The 22,604-nt window shown below is 45.9% G+C and overlaps 1 protein-coding gene and 1 long non-coding RNA gene across 2 annotated transcripts in view; both read left to right on the forward strand.

Annotated features, from left to right (window-relative positions):
* Window positions 1–22,604, forward strand: part of LOC309519151 — a 289,434-nt gene that overhangs the window by 46,707 nt on the left and 220,123 nt on the right. The gene's annotated exons all lie outside the window — the stretch shown is intronic.
* Window positions 2,332–20,607, forward strand: COPS3 (COP9 signalosome subunit 3). The gene is made up of 12 exons (XM_082199831.1): window positions 2,332–2,489; window positions 11,503–11,632; window positions 12,139–12,251; window positions 12,347–12,396; window positions 13,449–13,541; window positions 14,715–14,894; window positions 16,052–16,192; window positions 16,815–16,988; window positions 17,290–17,376; window positions 18,261–18,374; window positions 19,510–19,590; window positions 20,298–20,607. Exons 1-12 carry the CDS (start codon window positions 2,435–2,437, stop codon window positions 20,349–20,351), a joined length of 1,272 nt encoding a protein of 423 aa, XP_082055957.1. The 5' UTR covers window positions 2,332–2,434; the 3' UTR covers window positions 20,352–20,607.

Below are 22,604 nucleotides of genomic sequence, written 5' to 3' on the forward strand. Positions count from 1 at the left end.
ACTATAGGCAGAACTAGCCATATCTTTAAAATAGTAGTAGTAGTAGTAGTAGTGAAAGCCAGGGGTTACCGTATTTTTCAGCAGGAACTTACTGGAATTCAGTTCCGATACCTCTTAGGTGGATGCCATTGCCATTACAGTGGTACCTTGGGTTACATATGCTTCAGGTTACATACGCTTCAGGTTACAGACTCCGCTAACCCATAAATATTACCTCGGGTTAAGAACTTTGCTTCAGGATGAGAACAGAAATCGTGCAGCTGCGGCACAGCGGCAGCAGGAGGCCCCATTAGCTAAAGTGGTGCTTCAGGTTAATAACCGTTTCAGGTTAAGAACAGACCTCCAGAGCGAATTAAGTTCTTAACCCGAGGTACCACTGTATAACAGAACAAGGGAAGCTTTCATGGTGAGTTCCAGTGTAGCCTTATGAGGCTTTGCCCTCCTACACCAGCACCTCTTTTTCAAGAAAGATGAAAGCACTGGTGAAAGCCATTTTTTCACAAAACATCTAGACCATAATTATCACACTTATTCTGTACTGTAGCCCAGAACTCGATCCTTACTGCTTCTTGAGCAAATCCCATTTCCTCCTCGACGTTTCTGGAAGCATAACAGACTGCAGATTGAAGTAGGCCTCATTTACATCACCTGTTTATAATATGTGGGTTACAATACACTATTTTTGTTTACTCAGAACAGCTATTCGCCATATGAACATATATGGTTTTCTGGAGCATAAGACATGAGATGATGGTGGGAAGAGGTCACTGGCAAAAGAGATACAGCTTTGCCAAAAAAAACCACCCTGAAGTGCTGTTCCATTATTAGGTACAGACTGGATATACATCAGCCCCTGATGTCCACACTGGGAATATCAAGTGAAGGATGAGCTCATCTCTTCTTAGGATTTCCTGGTATCGTGCTGCTCACAGCACAACAACTGATTTCTCTCTCTCAAATGGGATCTCATAACACTGGCGCCTGAAATGCATTTCTCAAAAACAAATGTCATTTTTAGAAGGTTCCAGAAGCAGCATTGAAAGAGCTGGTTCTGAGCTGAGGTGGGTTGCTTTGTGTCTCCCAAATAATTACTGCCCTATTGGCAAGGAAATTGGAATCCTCAGTAGAAAGTTGGCACACAAAAGTGCCATGCTCAGCAGAAAACAGGAACTCTGTGTACTCTTTGTGGATTTGAGTCTGCTTTATCTAAAGCAGGCTTCCTCAACCTCGGCCCGCCAGATGTTTTTTTGGCCTACAACTCCCATGATCCCTAGCTAGCAGGACCAGTGGTCAGGGATGATGGGAATTGTAGTCTAAAAAAAACTTCTGGAGGGCCGAGGTTGTGGAAGCCTGATCTAAAATATCTGATGAAGTGGATTCTCCAGTCCATGGAAATTTATGCCATTAGGCACCTCCTGCCCCTGAGCTGTTTCTCTGCAAGTCAGTCATTATGAGAACTACTATTTAATAAAGGTTGCCCGAGTTTCCTTTCTTCCTCTTTCCTCCTTATCCATTTTCCCTTTTGTAATGTGGAATTTTTTTTAGGTTGTAAGGCTGCAGGCAGGGACTGTCTTGTTTATAACTCATTTTATGCAATTGGCTGTGCTTTCTTTGGCCCAAGAGTAGAGTACAAATGCACCTAAATAAATAAATTAAAATGTGTTGATCTTTAAATTACCACAAGGATCTTTTGTTCTTTTTGCTTATGTAACTGTGCTACACTCCCCCAAACAGCAACAAAACAATGATGATGATGTGATAGTGAAGTGATTAGCAGTGAAGTGATAAGCAGCCATAACCGGAAGATGCTTCTGAGTTGCGTGAAGTACTCTGTGTGACATCACACCGCGTCTGACGTCACCCTGACCCTTAGCACCCAGGCTGGGTCGTCGCTGCATTCTTACTATGTTTTTGTCTGCCAGACAGGGTAGAAAGCTGCAGAGGGCATTGTGGCCACCTAAATGTATTATCTGGGAGGGAGTTAAGGCAGTTTACTACGGGCTGGGTGCTTCTCCATGACGACAATTTGAAAGCAGACAAGGCGGGTTGCGGTGCCAGGCTAAAGAAGCCACCCTTCCCCGGTCCAGTTGGAGCAGCTACCGAGTCGAGGGCACAAGTGCAGTCGGCAGCTGCCTCTGTTTACACCGGGGAAGGCCGCTTCCGGGTTGAGGGCCTGGAGCGGCGGTTCCCATGGCAACGCCCTTGCTTAGGCCCGCGCGCGCGCGCCGGCGCCGGCAATGACGCCCGGGGAGCTCCGCCCCCGCGGCCCTCCGAAGCGGCGTCTGATTGGCCCTGCGCGGGAGGAGACGCTGCCTCAGGAGGGAGAAGAGGCGACTTCCTCTCCTCCTCCCGCCCCCTCCTTCCCCGGCGCGGGGCCCGCTCCGTCTCCCCCGCCTCGCTGCTCTCCCGCCGCGGCCTCCCGCGAGCCGCCAAGATGGCGTCCGCCTTGGAGCAGTTCGTCAACAGCGTCAGGCAGCTCTCGGCCCAAGGTGACCGCCGGGGACCCGGGCTGAGGGGGCGAGGCCGGGGGGCTGGCGGGGTGTCAAGCGCGGGGACCCGCCGGGCGGCTCCGGCTCTCCTCGGCCCCCAACCCCGCACCTGAATGGCCAGAGCGAAAGCGGCCTGGTGGGAGGTGGAGGCGGCGGTGGCCGTGGAGGGGGACGTGGGTTCGAATCCCGCCCCTGGGGGGGGGTGTCGGGGAAAGAAGCTGCCCCTGGCTGCCTTCTGGGGAGGGAACGGGCGCGGCTCCCCCTTTTCGCGTGTCCCCCGCGGGGCGTTTTAGAATTAACCCCTTTAACGTTTGCCTCGTGCAAGGGATTTTTTTTTGGGGGGTGCAGATCCGACGCATGTTGTAAAGGCGGTGGGGGAAGAGGTTTAGGGATGGTTAGCGCTGGAACTCGTGGACAACTAGTGAGCCTAAGAAGATGAGAAGAGCCCTTGTGGATCAGGCCAGTGGCCCATCTTACTTTCACAGTCAATGAACATTTGTCTGCGGGGAAACCAACATGCAGGACCTGAGCACAAGAGCATTTTCCAGCAACGGATATTCAACTCCAACTGTGGAGGCAAAGATTAGCCACCAAGATGAGTAGCCTTGTCCTTCGTATATTCTGTATATTCTGTCTTTCAAAGCCATGCAGGTTGGTGGTCGTCATTGCCAATGTGGGAGCGAGTTACAGTTCAACTATGCGCTGGTTGAAGATCTTCCTTTTATCCAACATAAATCTTCCAACATTGGTGAATGGTGGAAGCATAGAATTGCAGAGTTGGGAGGGACCCTGAGGGTCATCCAGTCCAACCCCCTGCAATGCAGTAATCTTAACAAAAGCATCCATGACAGATGGCCATCCAGCCTCTGTTTAAAAACCCCCAAGGAAGTAGGGCCCACCACCTCTCGCAGGAGTCTGTTCCACTTCCAAACAGCTCTTAATGTCAGAATGTTCTTTCTGATTTTTAGTCGGAATCTCCTTTCTTGTATCTTCAAGCCACTTGTTCAGGTCTTATGCTCTGGAGCAAGAGAAAACAAGCTTGCTCCATCTTGTTATGTGGCCACCAAGACCACATAACACCGGTCCTGAAAGACCTACATTGGCTCCCAGTACGTTTCCGAACACAATTCAAAGTGTTCATGTTGACCTTTAAAGCCCTAAATGGCCTCGGCCCAGTATACCTGAAAGAGCGTCTCCACCCCCATCATTCTGTCCAGACACTGAGGTCCAGCTCCGAGGGCCTTCTGGCGGTTCCCTCACTGCGAGAAATGAGGTTACAGGGAACCAGGCAGAGGGCCTTCTTGGTAGTGGCGCCCGCCCTGTGGAACGCCCTCCCATCAGATGTCAAAGAGATAAACAACTACCTGACATTTAGAAGACATCTGAAGGTAGCTCTGTTCAGGGAAGTTTTTAATGTGTGACATTTTAATGTATTTTTAATCTTTGTTGGAAGCCACCCAGAGTGGCTGGGGAAACCCAGCCAGATGGGTGGGGTACAAATAATAAATTATTATTATTATTATCTTCCATGTCCCAACCCTTTAGATACTGGAAGCTGCCTTTCATATCTCCTCTCAGTCTCCTCTTACCTAGGCTAAACACGCCCAACTCCTTCCATTGTTCCTCACAACAGATAAAAGCAAGGACTTCTTACGCAGCACTTAGTTAAAACTATGGAAATCGGTTCCCACAGGAGGCCGTGGTGGCCACCAATTCTCCTATGAGAAAAGGTTGCAGCATTTGGGACTTTTTAGTTCAGATCAAAGACAAGAGGTAACATAGTAACACGATGCCTTATGAGGAACGGCTAAGGGAGCTGGGCATGTTTAGCCTGGAGAAGAGGAGGTTAAGGGGTGATATGATAGCCATGTTCAAATATATAAAAGGATGTCACATAGAGGAGGGAGAAAGGTTGTTTTCTACTGCTCCAGAGAAGCGGACACGGAGCAATGGATCCAAACTACAAGAAAGAAGATTCCACCTAAACATTAGGAAGAACTTCCTGACAGTAAGAGCTGTTCGACAGTGGAATTTGCTGCCAAGGAGTGTGGTGGCGTCTCCTACTTTGGAGGTCTTTAAGCAGAGGCTTGACAACCATATGTCAGGAGTGCTCTGATGGTGTTTCCTGCTTGGCAGGGGGTTGGACTCGATGGCCCTTGTGGTCTCTTCCAACTCTATGATTCTATGATTCTATGATAGTAGTTTATCAAGAAAGTGGGAAGAGAGAGGTTTTTCTCCGTCACTCAATGCTAGAACTTGTGAACATCTAGATTAATAAAATGTATGTTAAAAAAAAAAGAACTTGTGAACATCTAACGAAGCTGAATGTTGGAAGATTCAGGACAGATAAAAGAAGGTCCTCCTTCACACAGTGCAGTTAAACTGGAATTTGCTTCTGCAGGAGGCAGTGATGGCCCCCAACTTGGATGACTTTAAAAGAGGATGAAACACATTCATTGAGGACAAGGCTATCAGTGGCTACTAGCCACAATGGGTGTGTTGTACTACCACTGTCACATGTCATACTTCCAAATACCAGTTGCTGGGAATTGCAGCTCAGGAGAGTGCTGTTGCATTCATGTCCATCTTGCAGGCTTCCCTCGGACATCAGGTCAGCCACTGTGAGAACAGGATGCTGGACTAGATGAGCCATTGGCCTGATCCATCCGGTTCGCCTTCTGTTCTTCTCATGTCCTGCTTGTGGGTTTTGGGGAGGCTCACCAACCCATGTTGCTGGCCGCTGTGGGATGATGGGCTAGATGCGCCTTTGCTCCAATCTGCTTGGTGTTACGTTCTTATGATGCTACTGCGTCAATAAGCCATGATGATAATGCAGCCTTGAAACAAGCCTACCAATGTTACTGTCTGCAAAACATTTCTACCAGCTTGCTGGAATCACTAAAAAGGGATGGAGTGCGCTGTCTGTTCTGCAGCAGCCTGCTGTTTCTGTGCTGGGTGCTTGGTGTATATCTTAGGTGCAGAAGAGCAATGGAACCCTGCATCCTTCCTTCATCAACCACCTTATTCATCTGCCTGGAATTCCTTTTTGGATGTGGTTATCAAGCTAATGCTTAAATACAAGACTGTGATAATGTGTGCAGCCCTGAGCTCCTTGAGGGTTAAGAGGGATATAAATGCTAAAACTAGGTAAATAATAGTAATAATAATAATAATAATTTATCATTTGTACCCTGCCCATCTGGCTGGGTTTCCCCAGCCACTGGGCGGCTTCTAACAAAATATTAAAATACAATAGCCTGTTAAACATTAAAAGCTTCCCTAAACATGGAGAAGTTTTCTTTTAGTGCCTTGCACCAGGTGGCTGTGACAGCTACTACTATTACTACTAACAGTAATTACTACTACTACTACTAATTATTGTTTTTTTCCTATGTTTTTAGCTATTCATATTTTCACCTATATGTCACCTTGAGTCCCTGCGGGGGGGGGGGGAGTGGGGGTGTCAATAAATGGATTCAAATAAATAACTACCATTGTTACTGGGGCTTTGAAGAATAACATTAAAAAGGACAGATTCCTAGCCAACAAGGAGCTTAGTCTACTTTTCGACAGTAGAAAAGGAATCTTAGAGAGATGAGGGTAGCAAGTGCGAGTAGTTACTAATCCTTAGGTTTGATTCTGAGCTACAAGCCTTGAGGTGATGGCTTTTGAGGAAGGCTTTGAAGTTGTTGGCGGGAGGGGGGAGATGGAACCATTCAGAGCAAGGCTTCAAGGCACAAGGGGAAGGATGAATGGGGGCAAGACGTGAATGGCCATCTTGCCAGAGTTATACCATCTTGACAGAACATTAGGAAAACCCTGCCTGGAGAGCCTTTAAGTTTTATTTGAAGGTTTATGTCTGCAGACAAGGAAGTTTCTAGCACTAAGGTGAAACTGTGACACTCCCTTGCTATTTTCGCCATCTTTTATTTTTACTGCTGTTGTTTTGCTATGTTATTATAAAATTATTTTTGTATAGTTTGTTTGAAATGTATTCCTGTTTTCTGTGTTGTTAAGCCACTTTGAGCATCTTTTTGTAGGAAAGCAGCATACAAATAAAAGGAAGGAAGGAAGGAATGGAATAGATGCTACCAAAACAAGCCAGCCCTAACTCAGCACAGCTCTGTTCTTGCTCACTCTTCAAAACATCTTGCTGCATCTTCTCAGCGTTTGTTAAGTCAGGGTTTCCAGAGATAAGATGGGCAATGCTACATGCATAGGAACAAAGGCTCAATGTCTATAGGGGATTTTCAGGGTTAATCAGGGATCCGAAGTGAATAATCCTGCAAGTTCTTTTCAGACACAGGCTGACATTTTGCATTGAACTTTGTGGCAATTGGAAAAGGGGTGCCAGCATGTTGGGGAAGAAAATGAGGAGGGGTGAGAAGTGTTGGGGAGCACGTCTTTCAAGCGTTTTGTGTGCTATGTTTTACTGGTGTGGTTGTTTTTAAACAGCAGAGCAGAGCAGGGAACCTGCAGCCCTCCAGATGTTGGTGGAATCTCAACTCACATCAGCCCCTTCCCAGCATGCCCAGTGGTCAGGGATGATGGGAATTGTAGCCAGAAGCATTTGGAATACCAGAAATTAGCCATCACTAGTCTAAATCAGTGTTTCCCAACCTTTTTTGGGCAAAGGCACACTTGTTTCATGAAAAAAATCTCGAGGCACACCTCCATTACAGCCCCGTGACGTCAGCGCGCAGCGTCACGCCGGGAGGGACATGAATTGCTAGCAAATTACATAATCACCTCCTTGAGGGCTGGCTCATCTTCTCCGAAGGCAGAACCCCATTAATTAACAGCACAGACTCACACCATAGCCAAGACGAGGGGGGAAAACCTCAGTCATGCACAGTCATGCACATGTGGGGGCTAAATGAGGACGAAGACCGGGCAGAGAGCAGGGTTCAAATCACCCCACCTGGCCAGGACAATCCCTGGGTGCTCCCTTGGGCCACTCGCCTGACCCACCTCGCAGGGCTGTTGTTGCGAGGATAACACGGGGAGAACCACGCGCGCCCCCGGGAGCTCCTTGGAGGAGAAAGCGGGCGATGAATGCAATGCACGAAATATATGAGAGGCGACCAGGTTTTGCAGGTGAGGGGCCCCCGCCAGCCTCCGCTTCCAACACCTGGCGCAACGACGCCGAAGTTTTCCCCCGGGCTCGGCTCGGGGAGCAGCGCTGCTCCCCCCGGCTCCCCTTCGCCCTCCCGGCTCTCTCTGCCGCCCACTGGGGACCCCCCTCACCTGCCAAGTCCGGAGCGCCGGTGGAAGTTGCATGCATGCATGCAGGGCGCCGCGTTGCCATTGCATTGCACTGCACTCCATGCAACGCCTGCACGCATGCATTGCCTTGCACGCCCGCCAAGGGGTCTCCCCGCGGTCCGATGCGTCCCCTCCGGCGCGGATGCAGCATTGCAAAAATAACCCCCCCCCGATGCAGCCCTACCTGGGGGGCAGCCTCCGCCTCCGCCGCTCCGCCTCCACGGGGATCCCCGGGCTCCATCCTGCCGCCCGATCTCTGCGGGGGCGCAGGCAGGCTGCGCGGGGTCTGCGCGGAAGAGCCCCTGCCCGCCCGGCCGCCACCGCTGCGCTCATTCCATGGCCGGGAGAAGAGCACTTCAAACAAAATGCCCGGCCCGCCAGGCCACACTGGGAAACGTAGTTTGCGCACCCCGCGCGGGCGCGGAGCCCAAGGGCGAGGGGACTACGGATTCCGGCAGCCCCCGCGCCGGGGACGGAGGGGGAGAGGCCGGGTGCAGGGATGGAGGGACGGGTGGGCGAGCGAGTGAGTGAGTGGCAGCCGCCAAGCCTTGGCCGAGAGCCAGGAAGGGCCTCCCCGGAGGAGGAGGAGGAGGAGGGAGGCGCAGAGAGGGAGGGAGGGAGGGAACCCCAGGGGTCATCTAGTGACGGCGCCCCAATCGAAAATTTGACTTTTAAAAAAAAAAATCTTTCGAATTTTTTAATTTTTCCCGCGGCACACCAGGCAACATCTCGCGGCACACTAGTGTGCCGCGGAACAGTGGTTGGGAAACACTGGTCTAAATAATGGTTCATCTTTCAGAGAGGAAGGCGTATATGTCTTACAAAAAAGATACAATTTATGCTGCCATTCTGTTCTCTGATTTGTACCCAAACCTTGCAGTTGAAGGTTATGGGGCATCTTGTGCATGTGACTCTTCTGCTGATGAGGGCTTCGTAGTGTTGATCTAACTAGTAAAGCTTATGTGTGAATGAGAAACACTGAGTGTCTTATGCATACTGTAGAAGTTAAGCTTAATCTCCCCAAAATTGTTTAAACTCAGGTTATACTCTGCATACACATAATTTTTAAAAATCTTGCCAGTCTCAGAAATATGCATTGTGTTTAATGATAACTTCTATGCACTTTGCAAAGCAGTTGGGGAAAAGCGTCCTAGTGAAGAGATGGTAATTTTTTTTGGGGGGGGGGGTCAGACCTGTTTGAATCATTAGAATAGCTTCACAGTGTTCTGTAGAACCTAATGTAGGTTTTTTAATCTTTAGCACAGCTATATGTCTTGCAGGACCCCCCAACCCCACGCCAGCTACCACTTAAAGATTCTGCATGCAGTAACATGTATCTTGTTTGGGACTGTTAATTGGAACAAAGGGAAGCTTTAAGGTTGTCTATGTTCTTTAAAAATAACGAGCACTCATGCTTTCTAATTTTGCTCCTAGTCACTTTTGACTGAGCCAAAGTAATAGTTCGTATTTGTGATCATTAGTTTTGAATTTGGAGCACAGCTTTGTGTACCTGCAATAGATGTGCTCAGAGCTGTAAAAAAAAATTCGTACTCCTAGGAATCCAGGTGTGAAAGCATTTGCATGCTTTTTTTTTTAAAGCTCAGTTTTCTTGGAGGATTCACATTTTCTTTATTTAAATATATAAGCAACATTGTACCGTACATTTTTTTTGCATTATGGAGGGGGAAATGTCAGGCTTGAAGGATCTACTTTTTCCTAGATCCCGGAGATCCACCAACTAGAGCCAGATTTTTGCATAGTACTGTAGCTGAGTGCACAGACCTCCACTTGAATACACACATACCCCAATAATTTGTTTTGTTACCAGCTGTCAACCTTGTCACATAAAAATCCCCTCCTCATCCCCCACTCCAACTTTCCTTCATTTCAGAAGCCAGTGACAGAGGCTTTCAGTTGTTGTCATTGTTAAAATGACTGGCAGTCAGCAACCCTTGCTGGGCTGCTGCACATCACCCCGATATCTGATGCTAAATCCAAATCTACTTTTGCCCAGCCTGCTCTATATAAATGCTTCATCTAAGGTTTGAGGAAAGACTTGTATTATTTTTTCACTAGCTGGCCTAGGATTTCAGCTGTGGTGCTGTCCATGGTATTTCATGTGTCTCGGGATTTTCAGTCTCTTCCCTCAAATTCCAGCTCTTTTAATCTGAAAATTAAACCCTCTACAAAAGTGAAGCATAATTCAGATTATATTCGAATCTACTTAAACTCCCACAAACTCATGCTCTTGCTTATTTAAAGCTTGGAGACTAGGGATATCTAATATGATGCTCTCCAGATCTTGTTGGACTCCAAACCCAATCAGTCCCAGCCAGCACAACATTTGGAAGGCACCAAGTTGGCTGTCCCTGTTGCATTCTCGTGCTGCACTTAACTTTGGGAGCTTCCAACTTGCTGGACAATTTAAAAATACAGTTTGCCGAAGTTCATTAGCAACAGACCCTTCACTGAAATGATTGTGGATGTAAGAACAGGCCAGTTTGATTGACCTCTTTCCCACAGTGCCCAGCCACAGCTCTCTTCTGATATTCTGTGGTAGACAATTTCTGAACATGGATGCTACCTTCAGCTGTTGTAGCCAGTAGTGACTGATGAACCGCCACATCTCTGTGGATTCGTCTAATTCAGCCTTTCCCAACCTCGGGTCCCCAGATGTTTTTTGGCCTACAACTCCCATCATCCCTCACCACTGGTCCTGTGAGCTAGGGATCATGGGAGTTGTAGGCCAAAAACATCTGGTGACCCAAGGCTGAGAACCACTGGACTCTAATCCTTGTTTCCCAAGCTGCCTTCCAGCTAGTGGTGATTGCCACACCTTATGACAGTGGATTTTCAAGCGTCGTGTGAACTGAAGGTGGGGAGATGGACTGTAGCACACCGTTCTCTTGCACTTTCTCACCCGGAGCTCTGAGCTCAAGTTCTGTATGGCGTTGTGATGGGTGTTGTCGATGGTGTTGAGTAGGAGGGGCACTAATTTAGTTTCGGCTGGGGGCAGTGGTAGAGGGGTTCACCTGGTGTCTGCAGAATAATAGCAAAGGAGGCAATCAGTTTTATCTGCAGCACCTGTTAAAACACCTCTCTCTCTCTCTCTCTGTAGAAGGCACCCATTGCCTTCCATTATTCCATTGTATTCCGTCATAGAATTGTAGAGTTGGAATATATCTCTCTTCCTCCGTAAGAGGCTTTTCACCACTCTGAAAGTACTTATGAAGAGCCAATCAGTGCAAACAGGTTCAGCTCAAAATATAGCTAAGGTTCATTTGCAGCACACACATGCCCTTCTCTTCTCTGCCCCTTTTTTCATTTCTTCCTAGACCGTAACAGCAGTGCTTCAAAGATAGGTGTGTCCTTCCCCTCTAGTATAGCTCACGGAGGAGAAAGGATACATGTGAAGCATTGTCTTCTCACTCATTGCCCAAGATAATGGTGCTGATCATATTTCCATGGCTGATCATATTTCCATTTCATGCAGAAGGTCCCTGGTTCACTCCCTGATTTCCCCAGGTAGGACTGGGCAGGGCTTCTCTCTGAAATCTTGGAGAGATGCTGCCAGTCAGTGTCAGAAGTACTGACCAAGGTGAGCCAAAGGTCTGACTTGGTGCAAGGGAGCCTCCTATGTCCTTGCACTTGGTGCAAACTCAGGGGGTACATAAAGGTGCGACAGGGAGCCTTTGCTTTATATACTTTTATTGAGCTGAAATGTAACAGCCCCTTTTTCTTGTTCCAGGGCAAATGACTCAGCTTTGTGAACTGATCAACAAAAGTGGAGAACTGCTAGCAAAAAACCTCTCTCACCTGGATACAGTGCTCGGTGCCCTGGATGTTCAAGAACACTCCTTGGGGGTTCTTGCAGTCTTGTAAGTTACTTTCCTTCATTTGAAATTTGTGTGGTGTAGTGGTTAAGAGCGGTAGTCTCGTAATCTGGGGAACCGGGTTCGTGTCTCCGCTCCTCCACATGCAGCTGCTGGGTGACCTTGGGTCAGTCCCACTTCTCTGAAGTCTCTCAGCCCCACTCACCTCACAGAGTGTTTGTTGTGGGGGAGGAAGGGAAAGGAGAATGTTAGCCGCTTTGAGACTCCTGAAGGGGCGTGAAAGGCGGGATATCAAATCCAAACTCTTCTTCTTATTGAATTGAAGGTTTGAAAGGGTGGACGGACTTGCTGTATGCGAGTTTTTACATTTTTATTCATGAAGGTTGCAGATTACTCTGTTTCCATTGCAAGAAATGTTAGAATGTGCAGATTGAAGCAATGGCTCATTGCCTTTGGAGCAGTCCTATTCTGCATTCTGGCAGCTTTTAAGAGCCGTGCCCATTTTCACGTGAGAGCTCCTGTTAAAATGTGGGTTCTGTCTTCGTTTTCAGGTTCGTGAAGTTTTCCATGCCCAGCGTCCCTGACTTCGAAACGTTATTCTCGCAGGTCCAGCTTTTTATCAGCACTTGTAATGGGGAACACATTCGATACGCAACAGACACTTGTGAGTTACTTCGGCAGCCTTGCATCTTGCCACGGTTGACGTGTTCCCTTTGCGGGGCTGCTCACTCTTTCTTTTTCTTGTTTCGTTGTCTCTAGTTGCTGGCCTGTGTCACCAGTTAACCAATGCCCTTGTGGAGCGGAAGCAGGTAAACAAGCCCAAACATGCTCCAGATTCTCTTTAGGGTGCTGGGCTAGTACGTGTTTTCTGGCCAACTAAATTTTGCCCTTCCTCATGCACTAATTCTGAACCTTTTCTCTTTTCTGTTGGTATGTCTCTGTTCACTTCTTTGGAGTATGTTGCACAATATAACTTTGCTGTTTTCATACTAGAGGAGGTATTTTTATGCTGACCCTGCGACCGGCAGTATGTTTCCCAGCCCTTCCAATGCCTGGGATACAGCAGAACCACCTTGCCACGTTAGATCACTGGGCCTGGTAGATCACTGGCATCATCAAAGGAGGCCTTGCAGATCGCATTCCAACCTGTTGAGTGTCATCTGGCACCAGTAGAGAGAGGGGCCTTCTTCATGGTAGTGCCTACCCTCTGGGGTGCCCTGCTCCTTTTTTGGGGGGGGGGGGAGACACTAACGAATTGGTGCCTCTGCCATTTAGTAAAAACTTTATTTTATTTATTTACTGTTGCTTTTCTTTCAAAAATGAAAATCAGTGTGACTTACAAAAAATGAACATTAAAACAGTATTAATTGGTTTTTGTATAATTGGGGTAATATTGGAAAACCAGTACAAATTATTGGGGGGAACCAAGGATCGAAGAGCCTAAAATACATACATGCACACATCCTACCCTGCTAAAATTAACATCCAATACTTGGGTGAATGAGAGTGTTTTCGCCTGCCACCTAATAACTGCTAGTGATGGCACCAGGTTTGCCTCCCTGGGAAGAGTGTTCCATAGAAGTGGGGCCACCACTGAAATGACTCATTCTCGGGCCCTCCCTGATAATTTACTCTGTTTCCTTTTGCTCTTTTATCAGTGATGCTTGTTTCTCTGTTTTAAATGATTTGAACCTTTGTTTTCCTTTTGTGATCTGCTGCAAGATTTCTTTTGAATGTAAGCGGTAGAGAAATGTTATGTATTAGATTAAAGTCAGTCGTCGGTGGCTTTTCGTTTATAAGTGCTGCTGCTGGGGTCCCTTGCGGAGGCTTCCCTAACAGAGACCTGTTACCTTTCCGACAGCCCCTGCGAGGAATTGGCATTCTCAGGCAAGCCATAGACAAGATGCAGATGAACACCAACCAGCTGACCTCAATACATGCAGATCTTTGCCAGGTAAGGGAATCCGGAAGACTAATAGGCTGAGTGGTTCTGCTTCAAGGGTGCTCACAGTGCAGGAAGCTTCAGCAAAACATCCTCACGATCCCTTCCAGCCATGTATAATCCAGTGAATAGCTTGAAACAAAAGTAAAGGCTCATCAAGTATGTCTGCTGCTTGCTGTGCTGCTGCAGAACTTCTGAGTCATGGCGACTTTTCCTGCAGCACTGCAGAGTTCCTTACAAAGCTAGCTGTTCACTGTGGGCAGTTGGTCAACACTGACATGGCATCTCCCAGTTTATCTTTCGACTCAACCCCGGGAATAGATAAAGTTGCTTACAGCAATAAGGTATTCCAGATACTTTGTGCCGACAGTAGCCTTGCGACTCCAGGTAGCTGTGTGAATTGGCATCAAGTCACTTCAATGGACGGAGAAGCTTGTTCCCTTTCTCTTTCAGTCTGGCTCCAGAGATGAGACAAGCTGTTAGAGGGTCTGTAATGCCATGCTTTAAACAAACATAAAGCCTAACCAGAAAAGTACCAAATAGAAACAAACAACGCTTAACGCACCTTTGTATGACATGCATAACCTTGAGTGGTTCGGTGTGCAACAGTTAACGTGCTTTAGCAAAGGCATGAATAATAGTGGGATTTGCAGGCTTATAAAGTGGGAAGGCAGTCAAAAGTTCTACTAAACCTACATTAACCCAGTTTTTTGAAAGAGTTATTCAAGCATCCTGATGAAGCCATTTGCATGTTTTGTAAATGCAGTTGTGACCTAATCCAGTCATGGCCAAACTTGGCCCTCCAGCTGTTTTGGGACTACAACTCCCATCATCCCTAGCTAACAGGACCAGTGGTCAGGGATGATGGGAATTGTAGTCCCCAAACAGCTGGAGGGCCAAGTTTGGCCATCACTGCCCTAATCTCACTCTCTCCTGACTGCCAATGTAATGGTCCATATTTCTCAGGAGTCCAAATTATTAGGGTTATTTCACTCAACGGGGCTGAGACTCCCAGCATCTCGTTCTCTCATGAGGTTTCATAATGTAATTCTGTTAGCATTTTGCCATGACTTGTGATTAAAGCTCTGTTCTTAAAGCAGGAAAGATTGGATTTGAACAAAGGCAGTGTGTGAAAGTGGCTGGTTGGTTTGATTTTTTTGGTAACTCTGGTCTGTTTTGTTTCAGCTCTGTTTGTTAGCAAAATGCTTTAAACCTGCCCTTCCGTATCTAGATGTGGACATGATGGATATTTGTAAGGAGAATGGGGCTTACGATGCAAAGCACTTTCTATGTTACTACTACTATGGTGGAATGATATACACTGGGCTGAAGAACTTTGAAAGAGCACTGTACTTCTATGAGCAGGTAACTTCCCCCGCCTCACCCGTGTGTTGAAGGAGAGCTCTCTGTGCCTCAGGAGGTGTAAACTTCAGGCTGTAACAGCTCTGTTGATAGGCGCATCAGAAGCTACTAGATTTCCCCAGTCATTTCTGGTTGCAGCAAAAGCCTACAAATAATGAAAAAGAAGACTTCCTCCACTTACAAAACCTATCCTCACCTGGAGACAATTATTAGCACCCATAACAGTATAGGTCGTTAGCAAGTCTGTGCTGTGATTCAGCATAGTTCAGGAACAAAGGAAAAAACATGTCTGCTTCCCTTCGTGTCCAGCAAAAGCAACATACAACGGAAGTTCCCAGCAGACTGTGCTGGACGTAAACAGGCATGTGATACACAACAGTCATGCCTGACCCTTTTAAGGTGGAATGGAACTATATCCTAACAGTGTTCCCTTTAACTGACGCTTCTGCCTAACAAATGGATTGATATACAGTATTGGGGGGGGGACCTATTTCAGCCTGAGGGCACATCCCCTTCTGAGTGACCTTGCGAGGGCCACAGGTCAGTGGTGGGTGGTGGCAGAGGCAAAAGTGGGCGGAACAATGGATGTAAATGTTACCTTGGGTACAATAGGCTTGTTTCTGTGCGCGCGCGCACACACACACACACACACACACACACACACACCTCTCTCCTCCATCCAGTCAAGCAAGAGGCCTGATCAGAGTTCAGGGAACGGATCCCAGCTGGGCAAAATCACCCAGGGTGCAAAACAGGGACGTGGTCCGGGGAAGAGTTCCAAAGGCCAGATGGACAGGCTTTGGGGCTGCAGCTGAGGTTCCCCACACCTAGTATACAGCTATAAAAGGGAAGGAACAAAGGGAAATGACCAAGCCGTTCCCATATATACCATTCCTTGTTTCTTCCGAGAAAATGTTTGGGAACCCAAGAGCAAGCATTGATTTAGGATTGTGGTTTGTTTGGAAGGAAACAGAAGTTCGTTTCTCTACTGGAACACACAAGGAGCAACAGGGGAGAGCTTTTGCTGCATGTGCACAGGATAATCTGCTTGACCATGGCTCACGGATTAGGACTGCATGCAAATGCAGCCCCTCTCTCTCTGTGTTTGTTTGTTTCTGGTGATTGTCATTTGCTCCCTTCATTTTTCTTTTCTTTTACAGTCTATAACAACTCCTGCCATGGCAGTCAGTCATATTATGTTGGAATCCTATAAAAAGTATATCCTAGTTTCATTGATACTACTTGGCAAAGTGCAGCAACTGCCGAAGTATACCTCCCAGATAGTGGGTAGGTTCGTTAAGGTAAGACTCCAGAAATCCTGTACTGGTGCATTGTTATTTTTTAAGGCAAAACTGTGATGGAGGAGGAGGAGAACTTTAATTGCAGTAGTTCTTGGGCCATAGCAGTGCAAAAAAGTGGAAAAAAATAAAGCAGAAAATGGATTTTACAGGAACAGGCATCAAAATCAAAACTTGCTATTTCAAATTGAGCATTAGTAAAAGTAATAATTGGAATTAATAAAATGAATGGGCAAAGCTGTGCAGTTGGAGTTGTCTGTTTTCTCTCCTGCTTTTAGGAAAAAACAAAAGAACAGGAGATTTTTGGGAATAGCAGACTCATTCCAGGTTATAAGGGGAAGAGGTGTTGCTCAGTAGTGGTGCATAGCCTTTGCAGTCCAGGTCCTCTATTCAATCCCTGGCATCCCCAGCTAACAATGATTTTGGGTAGCAGAGGTGGGGAAATCCTGGGCCCTTGGAGAGCTGCTTCCAGCCAGAGCAGGCAGTACTGGACTAAAGAGACCAATGCTTTGTGTTGGGATAAGACAACTCTTGAGATCAGTAGCTCCTGATGGGGGTCCTCATTGGTGTTTTGAGTTGCCCTTCTCTGCATTTGAAAAAGTCTTATTTTGCTTTCTCATCACAGCCACTTAGCAACGCCTACCATGAATTAGCGCAAGTGTATGCAACCAATAAGCCCTCGGAGCTACGGAATCTGGTGAACAAGCACAGCGAGACCTTCACCAGGGATAATAATATGGGTTTGGTGAAGCAGTGCTTGTCATCTCTCTATAAAAAGAACATTCAGAGGCTAACTAAGGTGAGTCATCCATTCTGCTGTATTCTTGTGAGTCCTTGGGAACATTATGCAGGTGTGTCTTAACTGAGGGTATTTTGCCACCTTGCAAAATTGCTTGTCTGGTTCTCATGGGTGCTTTCATGAAGTCTAAAATGTTACCTGCCGACAGCATCACACACCTGGCTTCTGATTATCCTGGCTTCTGCCCTTTTGCAGGCGTTCAGGGGTGGTCCTGGGTGTGCTGTACAGGATGCTAGTCCCATGGGAGTTGGTCAGAGTTTGCAGAAATCTCTAATGAATCTGCTCTGCTTCTGGATTTCAGACATTTTTAACACTGTCGTTACAAGACATGGCAAGTAGAGTGCAGCTATCGGGGCCTCAGGAAGCAGAAAAATATGTCCTTCATATGGTAAGGAATGTTGCTTTTTGAACGAAATGTCAAGTTGGATTTAGTTGAACGTCCCTTTTCTGCATATATTGCTTTCAGTAGCGATCAGGCTAATTGCAAACAATTGAAACTAAAGATCATATGGAATATGCACAACTCCTGGACCTAACATATACAGAGTAAGAGAACAAGAAGAACATATGTTTAAATAAGATTGGAAAATGTTTATTGAATATAGGGAGGAGAATTGTGCTTATTTGAAAACGTGGGGAGCATTAAGATAAAGTCAACAGTGTAAATAAGTTTTGATGGATGTAATAATGGAATACTGAATGGTTTAGTTTATTTAAAATATGCAGGGATTTATGTCATGCAAAATGAACCATGGAAAGAGAAGAAGGGAAGTCATTGACATTTTAAGATTGCTTAAATGAATATTCTAAAAAGTTAAACAGAAAATTTAAAAAAAAAATATAGGGGGGAAAAGTAACTAGAGGTCATTGCAAGTAGTCAACATTAACCAGTACAATAGGATGATAATGAATATTCCTAACAACTTAATTTACCAGGATAGGCAAAGTTATTATGATATTATGATAGCACAAATCAAAACGTATTGATCTTCATGTCAAAACAAGGGTGTTTTTAAATTTTTAATTTATTATTATTATTATTATTATTATTATTATTATTATTATTATTATTATTATTATTATTTTATTATTATTTGGAGACCACACATTCCTGGTTATGAGATGGGGAGGACTTCCTTTCTTGGAGGTTTTGCTGTCAGTTAAGATGCGGGAAATACAGGCAGTTGGAGGGTCTTCTGGGTGGGATGGCAGAGGCAAGATGAAACAGGAACAGCGCCCAAATCATAAAACACTAAAATCTTGTTATTTCAGATAGAAGATGGCGAAATCTTTGCAAGTATTAACCAGAAGGATGGTATGGTATGTTTCCATGACAACCCTGAAAAGTACAACAATCCAGCTATGCTTCACAATATCGATCAGGAGGTAAATAACCCTTCCTTTTCACCTCGGTTATGGTTGCCATGAGCAGCAGAACGAGTCAGTAGAACAGCAAGCTCTGTGGCACATTATGAATTCCCTATTAATTCTAAAAAAAAAAGCATGCAAATACCTAGCACAACCCAGAGCTGGTTCTAGTCACTGCTGTGCCAGCTTTCGAATTTTCTGGGAGGTGTTCTGATTTAACTCACAGGAGATAATTGAAAATCATTCCTGCCCGCCCTCCTGCCAGGAAGTCTGAACCAGCATAGTTCATTCTGTCCCCACCCTCCTCTTTCTCCTGTATGGACAGAGCCCACCCCCAGAATCTTCCAGCCTCCCAGTTAAAGCCCTTGGGATGAATTCAGGCAGTGAATTTATGGAAAGCAGGCACTTAAACCGATGCTGCTTATGAAGTTGAAAGGCAAGATTCTAGTATTTTGGATATAAGAGGGAGTGAGAGCTAATTTAAATGGCGCTGCTGAAAAATCTCTGCATGTTTACTCTCCGATAAGTCGCCCTGAGTTTCATAGGCCTTGCTTCCAGGTGTGTGTTCATAAGATGGCAGTCCTCTAAGCTGCGAATCAATCACTGAGCCAAGTGCAAAATAGTGGCTGGGGTCCTGGTGCAGATTGCTGCGATTAAACAACTGGGCATCAAGGAACCCTCCTGCAGACCACCCAGACACCTTTCAACAGATCCTCTTCCACCTTCTGTCTGTTCCTGCCATAGAAACAGCTGAGGGGATGGGCCAAATTCCTTCCTTTCCCTTGGTCGCTGCATTTCATTATTGACTGTGGCTTTGGGCAGCAGTAACTTCCTGATGGTTACCTTGACTGGCCCAGTGAAAATGCATTCAATGTTCTCTTCTTCCTTGCTGCCCTGCCCCGGATTCCTGGGTTCTTAGCAACAAACGCGTGTTTGTAACGATACCCAAATCTGTAAAGCAGCAGTCTTGAAGCGAATGGCAAGGGAGAGGATAAAGAGTTCAAAGTGGTTACTGGGATGGATTCCAAGATTCTGGCAAGCAGGTTATATATGTGGTGCCTGGGAATTCTGACACACGTCTGACCATAGGGCTTCAATGTGGATGATGAAGCTAACAAACTGTGACTGTCCTGTATAATCTGACTTTCCCCAGATGCTGAAATGTATAGAGCTTGATGAGAGACTGAAAGCCATGGATCAGGAGATCACTGTGAACCCTCAGTTTGTGCAGAAGGTAAGTGGCAGGACTCAGCTCTGTTTGGCCTTTTTCATAGAATTGTAGACTTGGAAGAGACGCTGAGGACCAACTAGTCCAGCCCTCTGCAGTGCGGGAATATGCAGTTGCCCCATATGGGGATTGAACCTGCAACCTTGGCAATATGAGCACCACACTAACCAACGGAGCTATATGCGTGGAAGTCAAACATTAAGCATGCATGGAAGCAAGCACCCTTTTTTGAACAGAAAGCACAGTGCATTGCTGCTTATCCAGTGGGTTGCGCCATTTCCACACACCCCTCCTCTCACCACCTTACAGATTAGTCCCAGCGGTGCTGTTTCCTATTTTGCTGGATTCACAAGGACACGTTTCTCTTTGTCACCCCCAAATTACAGCTCTTTTTTACCTGACTGAAATATAAGCCAAGAAACGGCTTCAGAGTAATTTTCAACGTTTAGAAAAATCACATGGGGAAGAGGGAAAGAGGCATTGATTGTTAAACTACTCTGGGAATTGAAGCTCTCTGAGGGGAACAGAAGTCTCCTAACAACTCTCAGCATCTTTCACAAACTGCTACAGCACTCAGGATCTTTGGGGGAAGCTGTGACTGTTTAATGTTTTATCATAGTGCTTTAAATGTATGGTGCGAATGTGGCCTGTACTTTTTCTTATTGCCTGTGTTTTGGAAGTAGGTACTAACAACTTTTCCCTTTCCTTGACAGAGTATGGGCTCCCAGGAAGACGAATCAGGAAGCAAACCATCCAGTTATTCTTGAAAATCACATTTTACTTGCTACTCTGTCATAGAGCAACAAAAAACAGAAAAAAACTAAAGAGAACCACCTTTAGGATCAGAGTGTTAAAAAAAAAGAACTGTTTCGCCTGGACATTGAGCAAAATTAAAATGATGTCTTCTCAGTACTGTGTGATTCCCCAAATATTCTCTGCAAGGAAAGGAAAAATCTCATTCTGTTGTGGATTTATCTTGAGGTTAACATCGTTATTGCATTAAATAATTTACTTTTTGTTTTACATGGCTTTGTTTTCATAATGGCCCTTCTTTTCCTCCATGAGACATTCAAGAAGTTTTATGTTGCTTCTTCAGGGAACAAGACAGGGCTAGTTGGTCTAAAAGCATTTTTATTTTTTTTGCCTCATTTGTTTGAAATACAACCTTTCTGAATGAACTTTGTATATAAGCAGGATAGCTTATTATTAAGGGAGGGGGAATGGTTTATTCCCCCCTCCCTCCTGCCATACCTAATTAAAGTGGTACATACCTTTACTTGGTGGTAGCTATTGCTAGATTAAAGACTCCTCAAATCTGACTGGCAAGGTATGAATGGAGAATATTCTCCCAAACTGTACCTGCCTCTCCCATTTCTAAAGCAGAGAAGCTGGCCTCATTGCTAGACCTTTTGATAAGGGAGCCTGTGAACTGCCCGCCATGAACAGAAACTTCTGTCTGGCTAGCAGCCACTGGCTCCACCTGCTGCATCCCCTTCTCAGCTGGGCTTCTCCCATCACGACCACTAGCTTATTTCAGCCCTACCTGGCTTGATCAAAAGGTAGAGAGGAGGTGCTGTTGTGATCCTGCAGCACCCAGTACACTCTAGGGCACTCTCTTAAATGACGTACAGTACAGGAGTGCAAAATGATCCCGCCATCCTTAAGAACAAGGATCTGTCTTAAAGCCACACATTCGAAATCAGTCCAGCCAATGGAATTTAGTCGCCCATGTGTGGTTCAGAATTGATGACTGCGATCCGCTCTGGCATGGAAGGTCCGAGTGAATCGTTTCCATGGCTGGTGTGGCTCCACTGTATCCTAATTTATTTCTGTCGCATTGAGAGCATATGTGAGCTCTGGAAAGGGATTTGTGACCACGGGGTGGGAGTTAGTATTCTTGAAGTCATCTTCAAAAGGGGTTTGTGCATGTGTCTTTAGATACTTTTGCAAAACCTGAAACGGGATGTAGATGAGTTTTGGAAAGTAGAACATATAAAACACTGGTTTTTATTTGTTTTTGCACTCTTGAGAAGCTCTTGTGGCACTTTATATACCAGAGCTAGGAAACAGGCATGGCGTTTTATATTCACAATCGGTTTTTAATGTGTATGAAAAATACAGGTTGTAGCATATGTGTATTTTTAAGGTTTTGCTTGCTCTGAAGTTCTCTTGCACAGTTCTGTTTTTTAAGGTGGTGGATTTAATTCAAGGACTCTGGAAGGAAGCCGTGGTTAATACTTGCTTTGGGGCTTTTAAAAACCGCATCGTTTTGTAACTTCTGTAAAGTACCTATTGGTTTAAATTTAACACCTGCCTAGTGTGTGGGCTGGTGGTTCTCAAATGATAGGTATAGACCCCCCCCCCTCGAAGAAACTTGAAAGATAAATTCAGAGCATTTTGAAGATTGGTGATGTGCAGGTGTTTTATCAGGGTTGGGGGCTAAAGACAGAACAAGCTTAAAAACCTAAACAAGGCGGCTTGCACAGTGTCACGTGTCACGAGTGGAGATTTAGAATTTTAACCCTAAAGTGAACCCACCCTAGTTAGCGTCGTAAGCATGTACCAACACTTGCAGCAATTTGAACTGGAGATGTGGGGTTATCACAGTACTGATATGGGAGCAGCCTAGTGCCCCAACAGATGAGTTACATCAGGGATGGGAAGACATGTTTGTTAGTGGCTACCGGGTGCTAAGGCACTGGAAGAATTCTGCTCTAGGTGAAACCTGATCCGATCCTGCAAGCTCACATGCGGATGCAACAGGACATTCTCAGGATCACTTAAAACAGGTCACTTTGATCAGGGTTTTTCAACCTGGGATCCCCAGCTGTTGAACTACAACTCCCATCATTCCTGGGAATTCCTCCTTATCCTGGCCTTTGACACCTGAGATGCGTGCTTTCCTGTGATTGCAATCTGTTTTAGCAATATTTAATTTTGATTTCAGATGGCTGTAACCTGCCCTGGGACTTACTGGCAAAGGGGTGGGTAAGGAATTTAAATGATGATGACGATACTGG

Source organism: Podarcis vaucheri (assembly GCF_965113315.1).
Source record: "Podarcis vaucheri genome assembly, chromosome: 14".
NCBI classification, from domain to species: Eukaryota; Metazoa; Chordata; class Lepidosauria; order Squamata; family Lacertidae; genus Podarcis; species Podarcis vaucheri.